Raw genomic sequence first — 24,922 nt, forward strand, 5'->3', positions numbered from 1 at the left:
TACGGCTACATTAGTACCTCTATGCACATCAAACCTACCAACCTCCAGCATTATCTGCATTTCAACAGTTGGTTGGTTGGTTGGTTTCGAGGTGTTATGGGGGCTAAACATCGAGGTCATCAGTCCCTTTTCCAAACAGACATACTTGTAAAAGGTCTATAAAGTAAAAGCGTAACCTCTGCACCCAGAGGGAGGGAACACCAAGGGTACAGAGCTAAAATGAACACTACAATAACACAAAATAGAGGACACTTAAAAGGAGTAGAGAAAATAGTTGACGAGAGTAAAACAGACTGCAGTGGATCATGGATCAGGTAAAAGATCAACCACTCAACTACAAAAGAAGAACCTCCAGCTGGAAAGCGTTGATAGAGGTACCAACACAACTTGTTACCATAGAAGACACTATTTTGGTATCCACGTCACAAGTAAAAGTTGCTGGAGTGGATATGTAGCCTGAGAAATCTTGCGAGAGCGCCCACACTAGAGTGAGTGAAAACCCAGCTGTATGGATAAACGTAAAACTGAGTCAGCTACAGAGGCATCGTCACCTAGAACTACAGGAAGTGCAGCTGGTAAATTAAAGGACAGCCACAAGAGGGCTAAAAGGGGACAGTCCTTCAGAAGATGGACCACTGTCAGCCCTGCATCACAGCGACACTTGGGCGGGTTCTCACGGCGAAGGAGATAGCTGTGGATTAACCACATATGTCCAATTCGGAGACGGCAGAGAACAAGTGAGTCCCTACGTGTGCTCCTGAAGGATCAGTTCCATATGGCCATGGACGACTTTACCATGCGGATCTTATTTGGCTTGTTCAAGGGAGACCATTCAGAGCTCCAGACATCAAGGACCTTGCAATGTAGGGCTGACCAGAGGTCTGTTTCCACGAGACCAAGCTCCAGGGGTGGCAAAGTGGTGGCCTGCTTGGCCAACCGATCGACGCATTCATTTCCTGGAATGCCGATGTGGCCCAGGGTCCATTCAAATGTCGCTGAACGACCACACTCGGCGAGAGCAAAAACAGCATTTTGAATACCGCGCACCAAAGGGTCCCAAGAAAAACACTGGTCGAGTGCTTGCAATCCACTCAGCGAGTCACTGCATATGACAAATGACTCCCCAGGGCAGGAGGAAAGGTGAGCGAGTGCACAATAAAGAGCGACCAGCTCCGCAGTGAAAACACTGCTCCCACAAGGCAGGGAATGCTGCTCAACATAGTCACCGTGGTGAAAGCAAACCTAGTGCGTCCATCGACCACAGAACCATTGGTGTAGACTACATCTGCATCGTGAAACGAGGCAAGAACAGCCATGAATTGTTGACAAAGACTGGCAGGTGGAACGGAGGACTTGGAGTCGCAGGACAAATCCAACCAAAGATGCAAGTGAGGGAGGGGCCAAGGAAGAGTAGAAGAAAAGAGCCGGAAGGATGGAGGAAGGGGAAAGGACTCGAGTGATGAGAGAAGGGAACGAACACGGACCGCGATCAGGAGACCCGACCTAGGCCACCGTCGAGGGGAGGGGAGTGCAGAAGATGGAAAAAGGAGCCTGCGGTTTGGGTGGTCGGGCGAGGTATGGACGAGGGTGATGTATGACGCAAGCAACTGTTGTCAGCAGAAGCGTAGGGGAGGGATGCAAGCTTTTACAAGAAGGCTAGTCACCGGACTAGAGCGGAAGGCACCTGTTGCCAGTCTGACGCCACAATGGAGAATCGGGTCGAGGGTCCGCAACGTTGAAGATGCTGCTGAGTCCCGTAGTCGAGATGGGACTGGACAAAGGCCTTATAGAGCTGTAGGAAGGTTGTTCGTGCAGCCCCCAAATGGTGTGGCTGAGGCAGCGAAGGATGTTGAGGTGCAGCCAGCACTGTTGTTTAAGCTCGCAAAGATGAGGTGTCCATGTGAGCTGAGCATCAAACAGCATGCCAAGAAAGCAATGCATCTTCTCAATACGAAGGAGTTCATTGGCAAGGTAGAGCTCTAGATGGATGTGGACCATTTGACGACGACAGAAATGCATCACTCAGGTCTTAAGAGGCTGAGAACTGAAAACCATGGTTGGATGCTCAAAAATGTGCCTCACGGATAGCTCCCTGCAGCTGCCGTTCAGCGACACTGGTGCTTGGGGAACTGTAATAAAGACAAAAGTCATCGTCATATAGAGAGGAACAGACTAAGGAGCCCACCGCAGCCGCAAGACCATTTATTGCCACCAAAAAGAGGGGAACACAGAGAACCGAGCCCTGCGGGACACCATTCTCCTGAATATGAGCAGAGCTAAAATAAGTGCCAACTCTAACCCTAAAGGAGTGACTGGAAACAAAATTCCATAGAAAAATTGGAAGTGGACCCTGTAAGCCCCATTTGTGCGGCGTAGCAAGGTTATGATGGTGCAAGGTGGTATTGTATGCCTTCCAAAGATCAAAGAAAACATCAACTAGATGTTCTCGCCGAGTAAAAGCTGTACGAATAGCCGACTCTAGCGACACTAAATTGCTGATCAGTGAACAGTCCTGACGGAATCCCCCCTGTTGCTGGGCCAGAAGGCCCCGAGCTTCGAGGAGCCACCGACTCACCATCCATTCCAGGAGTTTGCTCATAACGTTGGTAAGGCTGATAGGGCGATAGCTATCAACCATCAGCAGATCTGCACCAGGTTTCAGCACCAGGATGGTTACGCTATCCTGCTAACGAGTTGGGAAAACTCCCACCGTCCAGATGTGGTTAAACAGGGTGGTAATTTACCTGACAGTGCGCCGAGAGATGGCGAAGAAACTGGTTGTGAATTCGGTCTGGACCTGGAGAGGTATCGGGGCAAGTTTTGCAACGCCCATTCACTAAACGGGGCATTTTATCGTTCCCAGCGGTGCGTGCGAAACGACAACTCCGTACGCTCAGCCTGCTCTTTAATGGCGTGGAATTCTGTGCTGTAGCTTGCTGTCACAGAACTACAAGCGAAGTACTCTGACAGATGTTCGGCAATGGCGATTGGGTCAGTACAAAGTGTACCCCGAAGAGAAAGGCAAGGGACAGACGCATGAGGGCGAAAGCCAAAAATGCGCTGAACCCGTGACCACACCTGTGATGGGGAGGTGCGAGAACCCATGGTGGCAACATATCGTTCCCAGCAGTCCTGTTGCTCCACCGGATTAACCGCCAAGCCCATGCCTGCAGCCGTTTAAAGGCAACCAGATTCTCTAGGTAAGGATGAAGCCGGTGTCGTTGCAGGGCTCACAGGCAGTCCTGGATAGCTTCTGCAATATCTGGTGTCCACCAAGGGACTGACTTACGCCTTAGGGTACTTGAAGAACAGGGGACAGTTGCCTCGGCAGCAGAAACAATGGCCATAGAGACCTCGTCCACTGCCAAATCTATGTCACCAGGAAGTGGAGCAATGGCCATAGTAGCTGAGGTGTAGGCTGCCCAATCAGCTTCACGAAGAGACCATCGTGGCAGCTGGTCAGGGGGTTGGGATTGAAGAAGAGAAACCAGGATAGGAAAGCGGTCGCTACCACAGAGGTCATCGTGGACCCTCCAACTGAGGTATGGAAGAAGACCTGGGCTACTAAGAGAGGGGTCATGTGCCATGAGTCAAGCTAAAATATGTGGGAGCACCAGTGTTAAGGAGGCAAATGTCCTGCTGTGCCAAGAGAGCCTCAACATTCCTACCCTGGCCCAAGATCTGGGCCCCACCCCATAAAGGGTGGTGGGCATTAAAGTCCCCCAAAAGAAGGAATGGTGGGGGGAGCTGGGTGAACAAGGCAGCTAGGTCAGCAAGACGGACAACCTCATCCGGGGGGAAGGTAGAGGGAACAGATGGTAAGCTCCATTCCTGCCCGGATTCAAACAGCCACAGCCTAGAGAGCCGTGTGAAGTGGCACTGGGGCACTAGGAACGGTGGCAATAACATAAACACAGACACTGGCAGACACCCTGTCGTATTCTGCGTGGTTCTTATAGTAACCCCGGTAGCCACAGAGGGAGGGGGTCCACCGAACAGGACACCAGGTTTCCTGTAGGGCCAGACAAGTGGCAGGGAAACGGCACAAAAGCTGTTTCAACTCAGCAAGGTGGTGGAAAAAACCACAGCAATTCCATTGAAGGATAACGGTATCTGACTGTGAAGACATGAAAGACCCCGAGGGGAGGGGGGGAGCCTGATCAACTTCCATAGGAGCTGCAGGTCGAGCAACATCTGGCTCCTGAGTGGACGCTAGATGCTCCACATCATCTTCAGGTGCAGTGGTGAACTCCTTTTCTGTCTCTATGTCCTTCTCCTTATGATTTTTCTTCTTTTTGGTAGGGTCCCGCTTGTCCTTTGGTTTATCAGGCTGGGTGGGCTTTTCCAACCCTGTCTCATGGACCGAGGAAGACCTGGAAGCCCTTTGGCCCTCAGGTGGTGCTTTTTCAGCCACTGGCTGACGTCTGGAGGGGCAGTAACCATGGAAGGGAGGACACCAAGCGATCCCTTCTGCACAAGGGGAACTAGAGAAGGCAGGCACTTCTCCGGCTCAGAGGTGGGGACTGAAGTCCCCACAGAACAAGGGGTTGCTACCCCCGATGTTGAAAACAGGGGTGCAATGGAAGAGGATGTTCCCCCAACTACCAGGAGGGCACGAATAGATGGCCGGGCTGAAGGGCCCACAAAAAGCGGCCGAGCTTGGGGGCTTATCACCAGGGATGGCGACATCGAAGTTGCTGCAGCATACGTCGATGAAATGCACACAGGGTGAAGTCGGTTGTACTTGCGTTTAGCCTCTGTGTAAGAGAGCCTGTCCAAGGTCTTATACTCCATAATCTTCCGTTCTTTTTGATAAACCGCGTAGTCTGACGAGCAAGGTGAATGTTTCTGTCTGCAGTTGACACAAACAGGGGGCGGCGAACATGGGACATTGAGGTGGGAGGCAAGTCCACAATCCTGACAGGTAGGGTTGGCGTCAAATCTCAATGACATATGCCCAAACCTCCAGCACTTAAAGCAGCGCATGGGAGGAGGGACGTAGGGCTTAACGTCACATCGTTATATCATCACCTTGACCTTCTCAAGCAGGGTGTCACCCTTGAAAGCCAAGATTAAGGTGCCGGTGGCGATCCTACTATCTTTAGGTTCCCTGAAGACACGTCGTAAAAAGTGGACACCACGGCGTTCCAGATTTGCACGGAACTCGTCGTCAGACTGCAACAACAGGTCACAATGCAAAATAAGTCCCTGAACCATATTGAGGTTCTTATGAGGCGTAATGGAGACTGCAACATCACCGAGCTTGAAACAAGCAAGCAATGCCCATGACTGTGCTGTGGATGCTATCTGTATGAGGACTGCTCCAGACCTCATTTTAGACATGCCCTCGTCTTCTCCAAACTTGTCCTCTAAATTTCCCACAAAAAACTGAGGCTTTATGGTCAAAAACGACTCCAGATCCGCTCAGCTGCAAACCAGAAATTGAGGAGAATACATCTCACCAGGTAATTTAGACCGCCGTTCCTCCCCTGGTGTGGGCAAGGAAGGGAACGATTGGGGGTCATACGTTAAAGCATTGAACTTTCCTTTCTTAGAGACTCTTACTTGCACACTATTCGTATTTCTTTTCATGGTGGTCCCACGAGCAGCTACGGAAAGGAATGTCCACCCAGTCAGAGCCCCGCTTGCCTGGGTAAGCCTAATACAATCAGGAGGCGGCAAGTTCCCCAGAGGTCACCCGCTAGCAACTGTTCTATGTCAACGGCCAAGCATCTCCTCGGCACACAGCACACCTTGAGATCGAGGTTTTTTTTTTTTTTTTATAGAGGTTTATACCATCCTCGCGACCCAGGCAGTTAAGCCAAGATCTCCGGGCTCTGTACTGTACAACGTTCCACCATCACGCCTTACGGTGGTCGTTGAAGCACGCTCAGAGTTTATGGTATTCAGGACTGGTGGCGCTTCCCATTCCCCAGCTCAGGGACCCCGGGATCACCAAGCCTGTACCCAGCAACTAAATGCTGAGCCCCCTGAGGGTATTTCAACAGTTGTCACTCATTCCATACTAAGAAGTCCCTTCCATATAGCCTAACCACTCGTGGCTGTCGAATCTGTAGTGACAAGCAGCCTCTTTCCAAATATATCAAGGGTCTCACTGAAGCCATCACAGAGCAAAATTACACTACCAATCTATCACAGAAATAGATCCCCCATGCCTCCTCTCTACAGCCACTCACCATCTCCCCAAGAACCACCACCCGCCACAAAGCAGCATTCCCTCATGGCACTGTACCACCTAGGACTGTAGCAATTGAATCGTATTCTCCACCAGGGTTTAGAGTACCTTTCATTGTGCTTTGAAATGAGGAATGTCCTACCCATTATCCTTCCCACCCCTCCCACAATGGTATTCTACAATCCACCACACCAACATAATATTTCCGTGCACCCCTATTCCATCACTCCTCCCTAGTTCCCTAGCCCTTGCCTCGTGGCTCATATCACTGTAATAGACCTAGGTGCAATACCGCCCCCTACGTGATCCCAACACCACCTACTCCCGTCCAGTCACAAGCATCACCTATCCTATCAAAGGCAGGGCTACCTGTGAAAACAGTTGTATGATCTACAAGCTAAGCTGTGACACATTGTGCTGCATTCCGTGTGGGCATGGGCATGAAAATCAACAAGCTATCTGTCCGATTGAATTGCCAACAACAAACTGTGGCCAAGAAAAAGTTGGAGCAACCAGTTGCTGAGCATGCTGCCCAACACATTGTTCTTCACTTCCGCGATTGCTTCACAGCCTGTGCCATATGGATTGTTCCTAGCACCACCAGCGTTTTTTTTAATTGCACTGCAATATATCCTATGTTCCCCTGGCCTCAACCTTCATTAGTCACTGTCCTTCACCCACGTATCACCTTCCTCACTCCAAATCTAGCACTAAACAGCCTTCTATTCCACTAACGCACCCACAATCTTTTTACTTCTCTCCTTTTCTGCTCCCTCCATCCCCCCATGCACCATCTTAACCTTCCAACTGCACCTAGCTGTCCTACTCTGTCCCCACCAAGTGTCTGCGCGCTTCCACAACAGTACTTTACCGTCACACATTCCTACCCTGTTATTCCTCCCCTTCCACATCCTAGGTTGCTCCTTAAGCCCCACCACCAAGACGGTTTCTCCCATCATGGGCAGTTGCTCGCAATCCAGTCTCTGTGGCCAGGGTTAGTGGTCATGAATGTGTGAGTTGTGCTTGCATGAATGTGTCTACTTCAGAAGAAGGCGTTTTGGGCAAAAGCTCGCTTGTTTAGCAGTCTTTTCATTGCGCCTATCTGCAACTCCACTATATGGTGAGTAGCAATCTAGCCTTTTCGTAATACTGTGCAACAAACCAGGTCAGGCATAACCTAGTTTCAGAAGTGGCTGTAGAACATAGTAATGAGTAGGAGTTACAACTTTGTTTGGAATATATACACAGTTATCACTCCATTTCATCAACATCTGTGAGAAAAGTAGATGTTAATGTGTGTGTGTGTGTGTGTGTGTGTGTGTGTGTGTGTGTGTGTGTGTGTGTGTGTGTGCGCGCGCGTCAATCCATGGACCTAACTTAGTCCTACAATTAACATACAACTGTTATTTAGTCACATGAAGAGAATGAACAGTTCACACAGCAAAGGCTTTAGAGATGAAGCACTAGGTTCCCCATTTTACTTGGACCTCTACTTGGAAAAGGGGTTTTGTCAGGGGTTTGATCAGGAGACTTTACTTCACAGAAACTATTTTCTGTACCTTAATGGAGATCTTTAAATCATTTAGGTAGGGTAAAAAAGAAAATGCATTAACGGACACTATTTAAACTGCCTTATACTGAAAAAATAATAATATACCATGATCAGCCAGAACATTATGACCACCAGCTTAATAGCAAGTATGTCCACCTCTGACACGTGTAACAGCAGTGTTGCATCATGGCATGGAAGCAACGAGGCTCTGGTAGGTCACTAGAGGGAACTGGCACCACATCTGCACACAGAAGTCACCTAATTAAGGGGTGGGTGGGGGTGGGGCAACAAGTTCTGACACCACATTCAATCACATCCCAGATGTGTTCAATCAGGTTCAGATCTGGTGAGTTGGTAGCCAGGAAATCAATTGGAACTCGTCATCATGCTCCTCTAACCACTACATCATATTCCTGACCCTGTGGCATAGCACATTATCTTGTTGATAAATGTCATTGCCTTTGGAAGGCAAGATCATTATGAAGGGATTACTTGGTCTCCAAGCAGTGTACGGTACTCCTTGACCATCATGGTACCCACATGAATGTTCCCCAGAGCATACTGGAGCTGCCACCAGCTTGTCTCCATTCTGCAGTACAGGTGTCAAGAAGCTGTTCCCCTGGAAACCAACAGATTCGAGCCCTCCCATCAGCATAATGAAGAAGATACCAGGATTCATCAGACAATGCCACAAGTAGAAAGACAGAAAAAGACAAGGGAAAAATTTAAAAAGTGAAGAATAATATGAAGAATTTAAGAAGCAGCATCTGGAAGAAGCTAGAGTAAGTCACCAGAAGCACAAACAAAAGTTCCTGCAGATGAATCAACACAAGCAACAACTGTTATTAGAAGAAAGAAGAGCCAAAACTAAGGGGAGAGAGTTAGAAAATATAGGCAACGTAAGATGCAAGATCAGCAGCCCTTCAAAGCTGGTTTGTCACCATATAAGACACACAGTGCACTGGGTAAAGCCAAGGCTCAAGCCAATTTTTTCTTGCCATCTTCACCACAGCATAAAGTCATAGTTGTTTGTAAGCTATTCAGTGACTTGTGTGGAAATTCATCAAGTGAAAAGTCAGAAACACTCAGTCATGGCAGCAGTCCACAAAATAGAGACCTTAGTTGTGAAACTAGATACTTGGTAACTGGTTTCTACACAATAGTGGTAAAGAAAATAATGTGAAGAACAGTTCATATTTGTCACTTAGTCCTGTACCTTATGCAAACAATCTAAGTTTGCAGAAATACAACCATCACACGTTCAGTTAAGCAGCAAACTACCTCATAACATATGTCCATGTAAATATCATGAAAATTTCATAAATGCTATCAGCAGCCTTTATAAGAAACATGATAATATTCCAGCTGACAGCAACACATTTTTATCAATTATCATATGCCAGCCACCCAGCGAGCTTTGTTGGCAGAATGAATGTAACACATGTTGGAATGGTAGAGGTTTCAAAAAAGACTTTTAAAATTTATGACCTAGAAATTGTGAATTTATCGTGGTATGTTTGGAAGATAGAAGAAAAGGGCTCTAAAATTATTAAAGTCAAAGAAGAAGGCTCTGCAGTTGATATAGTGAAATACAGACAGTAAAAACAGAAGACAGTAGGTCCCTATTTCATGTTTTCTTTGACTAGGCACAAAGCAAGAAAATAACTGTTTATCCAGAAACAAATGCTCTCTCTGATCATGATGCACAGTCAGTCAGGATAAATGACATAGTGCCTTACAATGAGGATACATCTCAGTGGCAGTCAATCAGAATCATTAATGACTGCAAGACGAATGTTTTTAAGTGTGGTTTACAAGAGACAACCTGGGATGAATTTTATAAAGAACCAAATGCCAATATAAAATTTGATCTATTACACGATAAATTCATACCAGTATTCGAAAATAGCTTTCCGTATAAGCTAATCAGATGGGAAATTAAACAGCCATGTAAAAAATCGTGGCTCACTAAGGGAATTAAAGTATTTTGTCAAAGGAGAACAGAAATGTATCCTTTGGCAAGAACAAGTAGAGACCCTGTAGTAGTTATGCGCAACAAAAAGTAATCAAAATTACTAAGAAAGGTTATTAAAAATCAAGAAACATGCACATTATGTCAGAAATCAGTATGTCTGACAACAGAGTTAAGGCAATATGGAATATAGTGATGCAAGAGACAGGACAACCAAGCACGGAAGAAGATAACATTACTACTAAATTGAATGGAAGTGTTATAAATAACAAGTCACAGGAAGCAAATGTATTTAATAATCATTTCTTAAACATAGTAGAAAGCATAGGGACCAACAGTTCAAGAGAAAGGTCACAACAATATGTTGAACAAGTAACTCTCATAAAATTACATCATATGAATGCACCACTAACTTCTATTTCTGAAATTATAAGGGGTCATACATCCTATCAAGACTAAAAGCTCTTCTGGTTTTTATGGTGGTTCCAATAGAGTACAAAATATTTGTTCCCATATAATAAGTCTGGTATTGTCCAAAATATGTAATGCATCACTAACTCAAGGCATTCTTGTAGTGAGACTAAAATGTGCCATTGTCAAACCCCTCTTTACAAAAGGTGATAACAGAGAAGTCAGTAACTACCAATCTGTTTCACTGTTGAGCTCACGTTCCAAAATTTTTGAGAAGGTGATGTATTCTACAACAGTATCTCACCTTGGAAACAACAATATCCTCAGCAAATCACAGTTTGGGGTTCAGAAGGGTTTTCTACTGAGAATGCCATTTACATGTTCATACACCAGATATTACAAGCATTAAATAACAAAATAGCTCTGGTAGGTATTTTCTGTGACCTATCCAAGGCTCTTGATCATGTGAATCATAGTATACGGCTAGATAATTTGAAGTTTTATGGGACTGATGTTATAGCCAACCAATGAATCATGTCTTAGATAACCAAAAGAATGCAGAAAGCTGTACTTCATAGTAGTTCAACCAACGCAATACAGGGACATAATTCTGACTTTGGAGAAATCACACATGGAGTTCCCCAAGGATCAATCCTAGGTCCACTACTGTTTCTCATATATGTAAACAATCTATCATCTAATGTACAACAAGTAGAATTGGTTCTTTTCACAGATGACACCAGTATTGTAATCACTCCCTGTATACATACCGAAATGGAAGAAACGGTGAGCAAAGTTCTCAAAAGTACCATTGACTGGTTTTCTACGAGTGGTCTCACCTTGGATTTCACAAAGACACATCATATTCAGTTCTGCATCTCTAGGGGTACTGCACCAGTGATAAGTGTAACACATGGTGATGAAATAATACTTAGGGTGGAAACTTCAATATTCTTAGGTGTCCATATTGATCAGAATTTAAATTGGAAAAAACACATTTTGGAACTCCTAAAACAACTTAGTTCAGCCCCATTCGCACTTAGAATCGTAGCAAATTTTGGGTAGAGAGAAATCAGTAAGGTGCCATGTTTTGATTACTTTCATTCAGTAATGTCACATGGAATAACATTCAGGGGTAATTTTACTTTAAAAAAGAAGTTCTTCACTTCCCAAAAATATGCTGTAAGAATAATATGGGGTGCTCACCCATGATCATCTTGTAGACATCTGTTTAAGGTTTTGGGCATTCTGACTACTGCTTCACAGTATATTTATTCCCTCATGAAGTTTACTGTAAATAATCCACTACAGTTCAAAAGGAACAATGAGGTATATAACTATGAGAAGAAAAAATGACAGTAATTACTCAACATTAGGGTTGTCTGTAGCACAGAAAATGGTGCAAAATGCTGCAAACAAAAATTTTTGAGCACTTATCCACTGATATAAAATGTCTGACAGACAGCAAGGTAAAATTTGAAAATACACCGAATCAGTTTCTTCTTGCCAACTCCTCCTATTCCACAGAAGAATTTCTATGTTTGTAATGTGTAAAAGGTGGTAAGTAGTAATTGCTAACTCAACCTGTATATCTTGTTTTCATTTTGGAAAAAAATTATATGGTGATGTTTGGGGTACAAATAGATGTACAAATTAATTTGAAATTTGAATTTAAAATTCCTCGTTCGACATCATGATGATTTTTCATGCAAAATGATCCATGGAACATGGAAGTAACTAACTAACTACATAATTTCTATAATTCCTAAGTCTCTTCTTTATTGCTATATGAAGAGAGCTCAGTCTGCATCTTATTATCGGCCGAATGAAATGATTCCGAAATAACACTTGGGTTTATCATTATGAGGTGCAAAGTGCATAACCAAAAGTTAGTATTTTCACTGTGTCACTGTGGCATTCAGGTTCTCATCATCCACTTGTCGTTCTTTCAGAAAACTTAACCCACTCCAAGGATAATGTGATTGCATACATTAGCAAGGTACTGTCAACTATACCTGGAAATGTGATGGTTCCAATCTGCTCAGATGGACCTGCCTCACAATTTAAAGACAAACAGTGCTGCTGTACCTCAACTTCAATCATTCTATTGTAACTTTTTTTGCTACATCCCACAGTAAAGGAGCTGTAGATGGAATTGGTGCAGTAGTGAAATTGCAAGTGTAGAATGCACTAAAAAGGCAAAAATTCAAAGTAGGTGATGCATTAACTTTTGCCCTGGCACCTGCAAGTACCACAACTACGCAGATTATTCATATGTCTACTGATGAAATTGAAGGAATCAACGTGAAACTCAATTTGGCTCAAATATTTTCTTTAGCACCATCAGTACCAAACATAAAAAGCCTTCACTCCTTTCACTATAAGAAAGGAGTACTACAAACATATCTGCTGTCTCCAAAGAATTTCCCTGCTGTGCACCATCATACTGAAGAGACCATAGAAAGTGTAAAATTTGGAGTCAGGTACAATGCAGAATATGATGGTAAATTCTATGGTGGAGAGGTACAGGCAATTTTTGGAAACTCTCATCTAATCAGTGCATGGAGTGTGGTGATCACTCCTGGAAATTGCCTGCAAAATGTGATGAAATACTGTACACACAGGACAAAATTATAAAGAAAATTAATCCAAATGATGTCAATGCAAGAGGATATTTTCAATTCTTTGAATTTTAATTGAATTTACAGTTTATTCTTCCAGTTGTCATACTCTTATAATTTTTCATAGTGTTTAAAAAATTAAATGTTAATGTCAACTTTATCTTATTTGGTAAATAATGTCATATTTATATTTCTCTACTCGCAGGAAAAGCTTTTTCCAGGTGTAAGTAGCAAGTAACATGAGTCGCGTAACAATGAGTCGCACACTTTTTTCAACATATTACAATATTTTACATGGTATGAATATTCTTAGAACTCTGTGACCTTTGAATGCCAACCTTTGCAATTTCTATGATAAAAACCGGTTCCATACCCCAGTTTGAGGACACTTTTGACCTAAACTGTACATTAGCAATAAGATGTCCCAAATTTGTATATAAATTACTTTCTTGTTCTTAAATGTCAATGCTCTTCACTGCTTAAATATTAATTCAAGTCTTTGCCTGAATAATACAATGCATCATGATGATTTACAAAAGAAAATATAGATTTATAGATTGATAAGAGAGTCAACATAATTAACCACTGATTTCAAAATGTAACATGAGTCTCCAGGGAATCACCCTTAACACTGAGACACCCACGGATCGTCGGCTGCAGAGACCCATGGTTGGGAGTGCTCAGTGCGTAGTGTGGTCATACACACTTGTACTCCACCCAGCATTAAAGTCTGATGTTAGTTCCACCACAGTTTTACCAGTCTGCTCAGCTTACAACGTCCATGATCTGTAATGAGGGTTGGCCACCCAAGCCCACGATGCATGGACAGGGTTTCACCTTGGTTTCACTATGTGTTGAAAACACTCATCACAGGACTTTTCTAACGCCCAATAAGTTGTGCAGTTTCCCAGGTGCTCTTGCCGAGCCCCTGGACCATCACAATCAGCTCTCAGCAAACTCATCCTACCCTACACACAGACATCACTCTCATTGATACTATATGCACCATGTGTGGTGTGTGTGTGTGTGTGTGTGTGTGTGTGTGTGTGTGTGTGTGTGTGTCACTAGCAGTCATTTCTCAACAGGTGATGTTGCTATCATCTGGATGGATTTATACTGATAGTAGGTCGGTGGTCATAATGTTCTGGCTGATCAGTGTATGTCTGACATGTTTCAGTCAGCTGACTTCATTTTTCCTGTTCATATGTACATCACCTTATCAATTTAAGAGTGATGTAACTCCAATTTCAGACACCCATATAACTATTATGTCAATTGACTATAGACTGCAGCATGCATTTCAAATAGTGTACGCATACAATACATATTGTACAAATCTATTTTGCATGTATGTAGGGAAAGAAGACATTATAAACATATGAACAGATATATCGACATTAAGATATATGCCTGTGACAACCCACAAGTCTTAAGAAGCATGTACGCCACGAAGTTAACACAGTAAGCTCTATTGACGTTATGATGATACGCTTCCAGAATGAATTTTCACTCTGCAGTGGAGTGTGCACTGATATGAAACTTCCTGGCAGATTAAAACTGTGTGCCGGACCGAGACTTAAACTCAGGACCTTTGCCTTTCACGGGCAAGTGCTCTGAGTTTGAGTCTTGGTCCAGCACACAGCTTTAATGATGACGTGGCTATGATAAGTCATAGGATCAGTATAGCTTCGCATGTTCCAACATTTCTACGGAATCCAAACTGATCTTTCCCGAGGTCTGCTTCTACCAGTTTTTACATTTGCCTGTAAAGAATTCGAGTTAGTATTTTGCAGCCGGAAACTTATTAAAGAGATAGTTCAGTAATTATCACATCTGTCAACGCCTGCTTTCTTTGAGATTTGAATTATTATATTCTTCTTGAAGCTTGAGGGTATTTCACCTGTCTCACACATATTGTTTGCCAGATGGTAGAGTTTTGATATGACTGGCTCTCCCAAGGACATCAGTAGTTCTAAAGGAATATTATATACTCCAGGGGCCTTGTTCAACTTAGGTCTTTCAGTGTTCTGTGAAATTCTTCACACAATATTATATCTCCCATTTCATCTTCATCTACATGACTCTACCATTTCCATAATATTGCCGTCAAGTCCATCACCCTTGTAGAGACCCTCTACATACTCCTTCCACTTTCCCTTCTTTGCTTAGAAGTGGTTTTACATCTGAGCTCTTGATATTCAGACAGGTGGTTCTCTTTTCTCTCTTCTTGACCTGCATGCATGTAAAGGAGGAAACCCAATACATTTATCCATTCACCCTGGGATCATCTTACAATGATACAGTACTTGTCATCACAATATAATGAAAATAAATACATCAAAAATATTTGTACACACAGACTATATAAGCATGCTTCATGAGGATAGGGCAGGTGGTTGTCCAGGTCTGTCAATATCTTTAACAGCTGTACAGCCTCATTTGTTTGGTGCCTATTATAGAAGTTCTTTGATATAAACACAATTGTACAATTGCTGTACACATTAAAAATATATATTTAATGTGCTCACTGAATTTCATAGTCGATTGCTTTGACATTTGTATGGATGTCAGGAGAAGAGTTATATTGCTCTGAAATCAGTAACGTATCATACTGAGCTGTGAACAGCAAAAATAATGACAGCTGGTTAGAATATGTCAGACAGATATTATAAAATAAAACTCTCTCTGCAGGAGTAATTTACTAAAGAGTGTAAGTTGTCATTGGCATATGCATGTATTGAGTAAGGTGGAAATTTAACTAAAATACAGCCACAATAATCCATAATCAACATGCTGAAGGAAGTGTCATTACTGAATCTATTAACAAAGAAGTAAACAAGAGAAAACCTAGTAGTTGTTTTGAAGACTGAATTCAATATTAAATACACTGTCCATGAAATGTAAATCCAAACAAATATCAATTCCTACTAACAGTAAAGATAAATGCAACATGTGTACATAATCCATACACACGAGTTCAACAACAGCCAGTAATATGATGGGAATAAAATTGAGGCACAAAAGCTAAAATTAATGGGTACTGGTAAGAGAAATGACAGGTATTGAAGATATCGGTGAGTGTTAGTGAAATGAGATAGCTGCAACTCAATGCCATTCGAACTACAGGAATTAAGGAAGGCAATTCCTCATCCAAATCCTTACAGTGGCTTATACCAGCAACTAACTCATTCCTGGGATTAAGCAATAAGGAATTATATATTCTCTGCACAATCATTTCCATTTATGCAGGTGATCGATAGCGAGTGGAGACACGTTCACGTGATTATTATACGATCTGCAATGTGATAGTACGACGAAACACAACAAAACTGCGGTGGAAGTCTTTTCTATGAACACTATCCATAAACTCAGCCCCTCAAGACATATTGTTGTTGATTTGAGTAATCGGGAAAAGGACAGCTAGTGACAGCCTGCAATAATAGGAAATCAACAACAGAACTTCCAACAGCTAGTGACAGCCAGCAATAATAGGAAAACAACAACAGAACTTCCAACATTTTTGAATATTCAACAGACTCACTGAAGCTTTGTCAACTACGACATACCACCATTCATTCATCACAGATGTACCCAAAATATAATGAAGACAGAAGTTTATTTCTGTTTCGTTTCATGTAGTAAATAGTACTGACGTAGGAGAAACAAGTCACTTAAGTCTTTATTTGCATTACACATCGTTCACACTTACTCCTGTCACGCCGGCAATACCTCTTTGACAATGAAAACACCACGCATGAGTCAAACACTCTGACAAAGATATTGCTCGCCATCAAACAATGAAACTTGTGCCATGAAAACATAACGACCATCTCACCAACAAACAAATGGGCCGTGGAAACACCGTACTGGCTCACTATGACGCTAGTGGGATTGACAGCCTTACAAGTTAAAAGCAGTTAAACTTGTGTTACAGAGCAGCCTTGTGTTCTGCGGGGAACTCTCAACTCAGAAGAATTCAGCGAGTGCCGGAAATCATCCGCAGTACAGACGCAATTGCTTCCAGTCACAGCTTTCTCTGATTATTTTATTGGTCTATTTCATCATTTTTGTACATTGGGAAAGTCAGTTGTTATGCGATGATAAGATAGCAAGAATTAATGTGATGATTATAAATTTTATATCTACTATAAGACACAAATGTTTACGTACAAAAAAAATTTTAAGCAAATGTTTACACGTAGATAACTATACTTACGCTCTTCTTAAGAAATTGTAGAAACAAACAAAATCACACTAAAACTTTGAAGTATTTATTCATGTGTTTATTGATCATCCATTTTATCATGTACAGTGATTTAGGACTTGTCATATCTTTACACAAAAAAACTTAAATAAAAATGTCTGTATACAATTCCTGCAGATAATTAAGTACACAAACAAAAGCAAACCATACAGATACATATAAAACCATACAGATAACCCAATACATAAAGCCAACATATTCTAAGATTACATTATATCCAGTGACGTTTAACTTAAGTTTTGGATGTCATTAAATTCATAAAATTTATGTACTCCTCAACACTGTAAAAGCTTTCACTTGTAAATATTTTCTAAAACTCCTTTTTAAAACTGTGCAGCTTTGGTTCTTTTTAACTCTTAAGGTGAGGGCACTAAAATGAATTTTGGGGTAGTTTATTATATTTTTTTGATACAGGGCTTTCTTATGTGCTTCTCTAGTTTCATAGCCGTGATAATCACTGTTCAATGAAAAGAGCCGGGGATGGGATTTAAAAAAGCATGTACTTCTGTAGACATAAATGTATGGAAAAGTCATAACTTTCAGTTCTTTTGAATATCTCCCTAAGGGACTCCCTGGGTGCAATCCCTTTTGTAATTGTTATTGCTTATTTCTGAATAGTAAAGAAGTGTTTTGCTAGACTTGAAAAACCCTAAAATATGACATCATATTGCAGTAGACTATGTATGAATTAACGATAGGCACTCATCACTGTTTCTCCACTGCAGGAATTTTTGAGTATTCTTAATATGTAATAGCATTTATGTAGGTTTTTTTATTGAGCCATTCTATATGTTTATCCCATTCAAGATGCTGATCTAACCAAATTCCTAAAAATTTAGTGTTTAAAGCTTGTAGTATTTCCTGCTTGCCTAACTTGACTGTTATGTTAAGGATTACTTTATTTGAAGTATGCCTGTAATTCATCCATAATGTTTTCTTCGTCAATTTTCTCATATCCACAAAGGTTGACTGTGATTGTTGAGCATACTCTCTATTGTAAAGGATGTCTCACCCATAAAAGTAAACAGTTCAGAATGGCATAACTTTGCAAAAACCACTGGCAGAATTCAATTCGACGTGGAAAATCGTCTGGGTTAAGGATGTGAACCTTCTGAAGCATCTACGGGTAAAATCATCTTCATGCCAAATTGTGGAATGACTTACATCCATTTCCCCTGCAACACACCATAACTGTGTTTTTCCAATATTGCTAACGCTTCCTCTTCAATCCCTGATGTACACACCTTGCCTTGGTGACCACTCCATCAGGCCTTCACACCTTAACACAAAATGAAGTCGGCATTACATGTACATGTGCTATTATGTGAATGTGTCAGTGGAAAATGTATCTCAAGTGAAGCTGCCTCTAATAGGAACCAGTGGAAGGCAGTAAATGACCATGAATCTGGCACTCGACTATTCAGAAACTTCTGAATGTACAAACGTTGGGCAGCATGAGAATTTCCATCTGCCACCCTACAACCATGGTATATATCTGCACACTCCTCCCAAGGATAGCACTGCACTGCTGGTCAGATCCACTCAAAACTAACACTAGAGCTTGATGACAAACTGATACAGTGTGAAACCAGACTCCACAGTGAGCACATGTGCTGCCCCCTATGCGACATCTATCAACAGACATTTGCATAGCCGAAAGCAATGAGTTCACATCCCTGCAAGAGGCAGAAAACTTGTAGTGTGTCCCGCCTGGAATATCTACAACTGTATTGACTACAGCATTTTCCAATAAAGGTCATCAAACTTCAATCCTAAATCTCTATTCCCTTGATGTCACAAACATATTGAAATTATTGCCCTGCAGATCTCTTACCGTGAATGTTCAGATTACATGTTGTGTGCCAACTGGCTTGGTGGTGCACTACATTTTCAGTGACGCCTAGCACCATACGCAAAGGGTGGTGGACATGGTTTGCTACGTGAAATATGCTTGTTATGAGCCACTTTAGAGCCACCTAATTTTCTGCATTCCCTGCAGTTACAGCATGTACACTTTTTACCTTTTTTACGCTAAGCAGCCATAAGCATTTTCATGCAACAGCAGGTTGTACTTAATTTGTTATTTATGAAGCTTACCTTAGTATCTATGTTCCAAGAAATACAGTGTTGTTTACAGTTCCTAATTCCTTACCAGACAGCATTATGGTACAGCTATAGAACGCATCCTTCGTAGAGTAGTATTTAAATGCACAGTTGAGTCTTTTCTGCTTTGGTAATAATGTGGTGTCTGAGAAACAATCAGTGAAGTGTGACTTTATTTATTTATTTATTTCTTACAACATGGATCTGACTGTGATAATCTCACATGGATGTAGTGAGTGTCAAAATTTTACATTGCTGATGACAAGTACAAATTTGCTTCCGCCATTGGCCGATAGTTGGCGACAACGGTGATTAGCGGTCGAAAGAAACAGATCGCAGTTGTCAGGCAGTTAGCTAGGACCGAGGTCAACATTACCTTGTTCAAGCATTAGTCGATTTGTGTCTGTGTTATAAAGTTGTTCTTGATTGAAAATGCCAGTTTACGAGCCTAATTATTGTTATTTGTGGGAGGTGTTACTGTCTTGTTTCAATATGAAGAAAACTGGCTGAGTCTCACCGAATGCTCTCAAGTATGTACGGTAAGGACGCTATTAGTGAAAGAACGTGTCGTGAGTGGTTTCAGCGCTTCAAATCGGTGATTTTAACGTCGTAGACCGGTATAGTGGTGGAAGAGAGAATGTTTTCGAAGATGCAGGATTGGAAACATTCCTGAGTGAAGGCTCTCGTCAAACTCAAGAAGAATTGGCACAATTAGCAGGAGAGACACAGCAAGACATTTCAAAACGTCTCAAGGCTATGGGCATGATTCAGAAAGAAGGAATTTGGGTCCTGCTTCAGAGGCAAAAACGGAAGGTATTTCTGCATCGCATTGTGACCGGGGATGAAAATGGGCTCAATACGATAACCCTAAAGGCAAAAAATCGTGGGGAAATCCCGACCATGCTTCCATGTCGACGGCGAAACCCAATATTCACGGCTCCAAGATCATGGTCTGCAAGATGGCGCCAAGTAGTAGTGAAACGGTTCTTAGCTCGTGTAAAAACACTTCTTTAGTCGATAAAAAGTGTAGAAAGTGCGAAAAACTGTTGAAAACTGGAATCACATGCAACGAATGTAACAATTCGTTTCATTTTCGATGTGCAAAAATTGACTTATCAGTGAAAGAAAACGACGAAATTACGACAAGCTGGAACTGTATTTAGTGCTGCCTTAAAAACTCAACAAACACAAAAAGATGTGACTGTAAGTGCCAATTCTCAGCATTAGTGGAAGATTTAATAAGTGAAATTCAATGTTTAAAAGCTGAGCTTACATTACTACATAAAAAGGTGAACGAAATTGATCGGCAGTGACTGTTTAACAATAGTAGGCCTAAATAAAAAACCAAGGAATGCTTTCCAATTATCATAACTCAAAAAAGGTATCAGATTCTTGAAGAAATGCAGATAGTGGAAGTTGCAGCATTGAAACCCGTGTAAACCAAAAACAACCGTTGAAACTGTAAAAAAATTGCCAGTGATACTTCCAAAAAAACGCCAAGTCACAAACTCATGTATTAATGTTAACCTAGTGAGTGAACATAAACAAAATGTTCAATGTAACGACAGTGAAATCCGTGAAAGAAATGACAGTGTAATCCACGAAAGTGTATGCAAGAAACTGTTCCAAACCGGCAGTAGAAGAAGCGAGAAGTACAAGAAGGGCCGATTCTTATATATGCCGAAAGTCATGGTAGCGCAATAGCTTAAAACATCGCGAATATCCAAGACGACTTCACAGCTGTGGCTCACATTCAACCTAGTACACCTCTTCCTGCTGTAGTGAAGCCGTCTGTGCAAGACAGTGAATCGTTCCCAGTAAATGATTATGTCGCTATCATTGGTGGTACAAATGATGTGGCTAAAAATGAAGCAAATGACGCTATCTGGCACATGAAAGCAACACTTGGTAAGTTGACTGGCACTAAAGTAATTGTCGTTAACATTCCACAGAGACATGATCTAATGGACCAATCTATTGTGGACTTGAAAGTGCATAAAAAAATGTTAGGCTTACAACAATATGTAACAAATTTCGCAATGTGTCTTTGGTAAACGTCAGTAACCTAGATAGAAACCTGCTCAGAACTCATGGTATGCACATGAACAAGAGAGGTAAAAAGATTGTGAGTACATTAATTATTGATGAAATCAGACGAAACATCACACAAAGCAGTGTAAATAAGTGCACTGCTATCGAATGGCACAACCCACCCAAACAGGACTTCCCACACAAAGAGCTACAGCTGACAAGCCAGGGAAACTTTTAAACACTGCTGGGCAGCCTGGTAGCTCTAAAACTCACTGTATGGTCCAACAAGAGAAACTTAGCCCTAATATCATACAGCGGAACCCTTGTACTCTTAAAAGCAACCAGTCTGGTAGGGTGGCACGGCCATAAAGTATTCAACAATCCAGACTCACTTTCAAATTAATTCGGCAGAACTCTCAAAGTCTTGGCAATAAGCACAACGAGTTGGATACCATTGCATCAATTGATAATCCTGATGTTTTAGTTATAAGTGAACACTGGTACACAGATGAGCTAATTGGTGTATGTACGCCACTCTCCATGATCTTTTGCTCTGCCTTCAGCAGAAAAAAGAAACGTGGTGGTGGGGTAGCTATCTATGCAGCCAGTGGTAGTAATTATAGTGTAATAGATGTAAGTGCTTTCAGCATTGATGGTGTAATAAAACTAGCAGAAATTAATTATAAGTGGGGGAAAGAGAACTTAATTATTATAGGCCTATAGAGACTTCCATCTGGTACATAGATATTTTCGTTGATGTTCTATATGACCTCCTTGTTGACATTGCCAGTAAACACTGCAATAAAAATGGCTGGGTTAACATAACACTAACTGGAGATATAAACATTGACTTGCTGTCCAATGACTTTCTATCTAAAAAACTAATGGTAATACTAGCTCAATTTAACTTGACATTTCTGATAAATGAGCCCACTAGAGAGGTCAATAGTGTAAAATCTTGCATTTACAACATTATAACTAACATGTCCCACTTTACATGCAGTGCATCAGTTGTGAAGCTTCCCATTTCTGACCACCACGCAATACAGGTATTGATATAATCTGAAAATCTTCATGTCAATAGAAAATTTAAACAATATGTGATGAAAAGAATCACCAATGACGACAATGTTAAAGATTTCAACAGTTTGCTGAAAAGCTTACAAAGAGGTGAAAAAAAAAACATTACTTTCAGTGATTTTTTATCAGATTTTTATTATTGCTTCAATGTCTCATGCCAAGAAATGACCTTTACAGTAAATGACTGCAAAAAGATACAAAAAAAATAACTGTATAAATTATGAAGTAAGAAGAGCAAGAGAGAAACTTAGACTTTTCCAATATTCAATAACAAATAATAACAATAATAATAGACTAAAGGTAGGATTTAAGAACTATCAGGATTACTATAAAGATCTTCTGCTAGAAACTAAAAGTAAATATGTAGCCACAATGTTAAGAAACTCTACTAACACTGGTTTAACTGCTTGGAAAGTAATAAATAGCTTTAACAGGTCAATAAGTGGTTTTACTATAAACCATAAATGGCATATCATGAAATGTCAATGTGAGATTGCAAATGTTTTAAACGAGTACTTTTCTTCTGTTGGAAAATCTGTCAATGACCATTTTAAGAATCTTCAGCATTCCAATCAAACAAAGCATATACTTGGCCCAAACCAATAACAAGGAAGTCAAAAACATAGTAATGTCATAAAAAATACAAAATCAGCAGGCTATGGTGGATTTTCTATCAATACAGTGAAAAGATGCACAGACAAGATATCTGATGCCACGGCCACAGCAGTAAATGATGTAATTGCATCAGGTTGTTTCCCAGATAGTCTAAAGACAGCACAAGTAACCCCGATTCACAAGAAAGGTGATAAATCTAAAATTGAAAACTACCGCCCCATCTCAATCTAACCTGCATTTTCTAAGTTAGTTGAGAAAGTTATTTATACTAAACTAATGACATTCCTGAGTCAACACAATTTAATATTTGAAAATCAGAATGGCTTTATGAAAAACAAGTCAACTTCAGTAGCAGCAGCACAATTAATAGTGAAAATAATAACAGCCATAGAGAACAAGGAGTATGTCACTGGAGTGTTCCTTGATCTAGAAAAAGCTTTTGATTGTATCAACATCACCATATTAATTGGCAAGCTGTGGAACCTGGGTATCAGAGGAACTGGCTATGAGCTAATAAAATCGTATATGAGCAATAGAAAACAATTTGTCTTGCTTAAAACAAACAGTGGGGCTTACAAATATAAAATTACTGAAAAAAATATGGAGTGCCTCAATGTTCTGTCTTGGTACCCGTTCTTTTCTTGATTAATGTTAATGATATACAGTATTGTTCTCCTAACTGTGCAAAAATACCGCATGCAGGTGACACATCAATAGTGTGTAAACACAAAGACTATTAGAGTCTGGAGATGCTGTGCAACAGTGTAACTAATGAAATAGTCAAGTATTTTAATGAAAGCCATCTAAACGTAAGTGCTTCAAAGATGCAATTTAACGCAAGTAAACAAATAGAATTTGACATGAAATTATGCATAGGAAACGACCCTGTAAAAAATAAAAAATGGACAAAGTGCTTGGGAATTACAATCCAGGACAGTCTCAAATGGGGCATGCATATCGATTCCTTAGCATGTAAGCTGTCAAAGAATGTGTTTGCTATAAATATGATTAGCAAATATTGTAAGGACATGTATGTGCTAAAAACTGCTTATCATTTCCTATTCTCATCAAATTTAAATTATGCTGTAGAAATATGGGGTGCAACAACTCAATCAAACCTAAGCACATTATTAATACTACAGAAAAAAGTTATCAGAATTATATGTGGTGGCACATCTCGAGAATCATGTCGGAATCTGTTCCCAAAATTAGGTGTGCTTACCATTATAGGTGTATACGTATTTAAAGTTATATTGCTTGTGAAAACAATTAATAGTGTGTAAATTCAAATTTCAACTGTGACCTCCACCAGTAAGATACAAGGCAAAAGTTCAGATACCATGTAAATAGGAACAGAACAGCTTTATTTGAAAAAAAAAATGCACTTCATGCTGAGCTGAAGCTAGCAAATGCCCTACCAAAAAGTCTCACAACCCTTCCTACTAGCAAATTAAAAGATCAGCTAAAAAGAATTCTAATTGAAAACCCTTTTCATTTCCTAGACGAGTATTATGTCTGTATGAAACATGCTTCATAAATATGTCAAGCTCATGCTTTTAAGTAACCTACAACTAACATAATGTTGATAACAACAATATTTGTAATATTGTGATTGTCTACTACCAAATGTAAAAAGCATCAAAATGTAAAATTTAAAAATACAAACAAATCTTTAGTTTGTAATTTATAAACAGATGTATTCAGAAGAATAATCTGTATGATGTCCTGAAACTGTATTATTTCTAGGGATTGTATTTGATTATTCAATGTTCAATAAATATTATTTTATTATTATTTGGTGGGACCAGCTCGGCGTCATGTACTATCAGGTGTTAAAACCAAGTGAAACAATCGCAGATGCTCGTAATCGAGCGCAATTAATTGCGTTCAACAGAGCATTAAAAGGCAAATGTCCAAAATACAGCGAGAGGCACGATAAAATGATTTTGCAGCATGACAACTCTCGACCCCATGTTGCAAAAGAGGTCAAAACATACTTGGAAACGTTAAATTGGGAAGTCCTACCCCACCCGCCATATTCTCCAGACATTGTTCCCCTGACTGTCCCTGTTCAGAT

At 41.0% G+C, this 24,922-nt stretch overlaps 1 protein-coding gene across 2 annotated transcripts in view; it reads right to left on the bottom strand.

The window, feature by feature from the left end:
- The window catches only part of LOC126342120 (ATP-binding cassette sub-family C member 10), a 371,444-nt gene extending 354,931 nt beyond the window's left edge, over positions 1–16,513 (bottom strand). The window contains exon 1 of one of the 2 annotated variants that reach the window (XM_050001827.1): positions 16,462–16,513. In XM_050001827.1, the coding sequence (XP_049857784.1) occupies position 16,462 (1 nt within the window). In that variant the 5' untranslated portion in view covers positions 16,463–16,513. The remainder of the gene's footprint in view (positions 1–16,461) is intronic. The other variant, XM_050001828.1, reaches the window with a different exon arrangement.
- Positions 16,514–24,922: the final 8,409 nt, after the last annotated feature.

Source organism: Schistocerca gregaria, chromosome 1 (genome assembly GCF_023897955.1).
Source record: "Schistocerca gregaria isolate iqSchGreg1 chromosome 1, iqSchGreg1.2, whole genome shotgun sequence".
Classification (NCBI taxonomy): domain Eukaryota; kingdom Metazoa; phylum Arthropoda; class Insecta; order Orthoptera; family Acrididae; genus Schistocerca; species Schistocerca gregaria.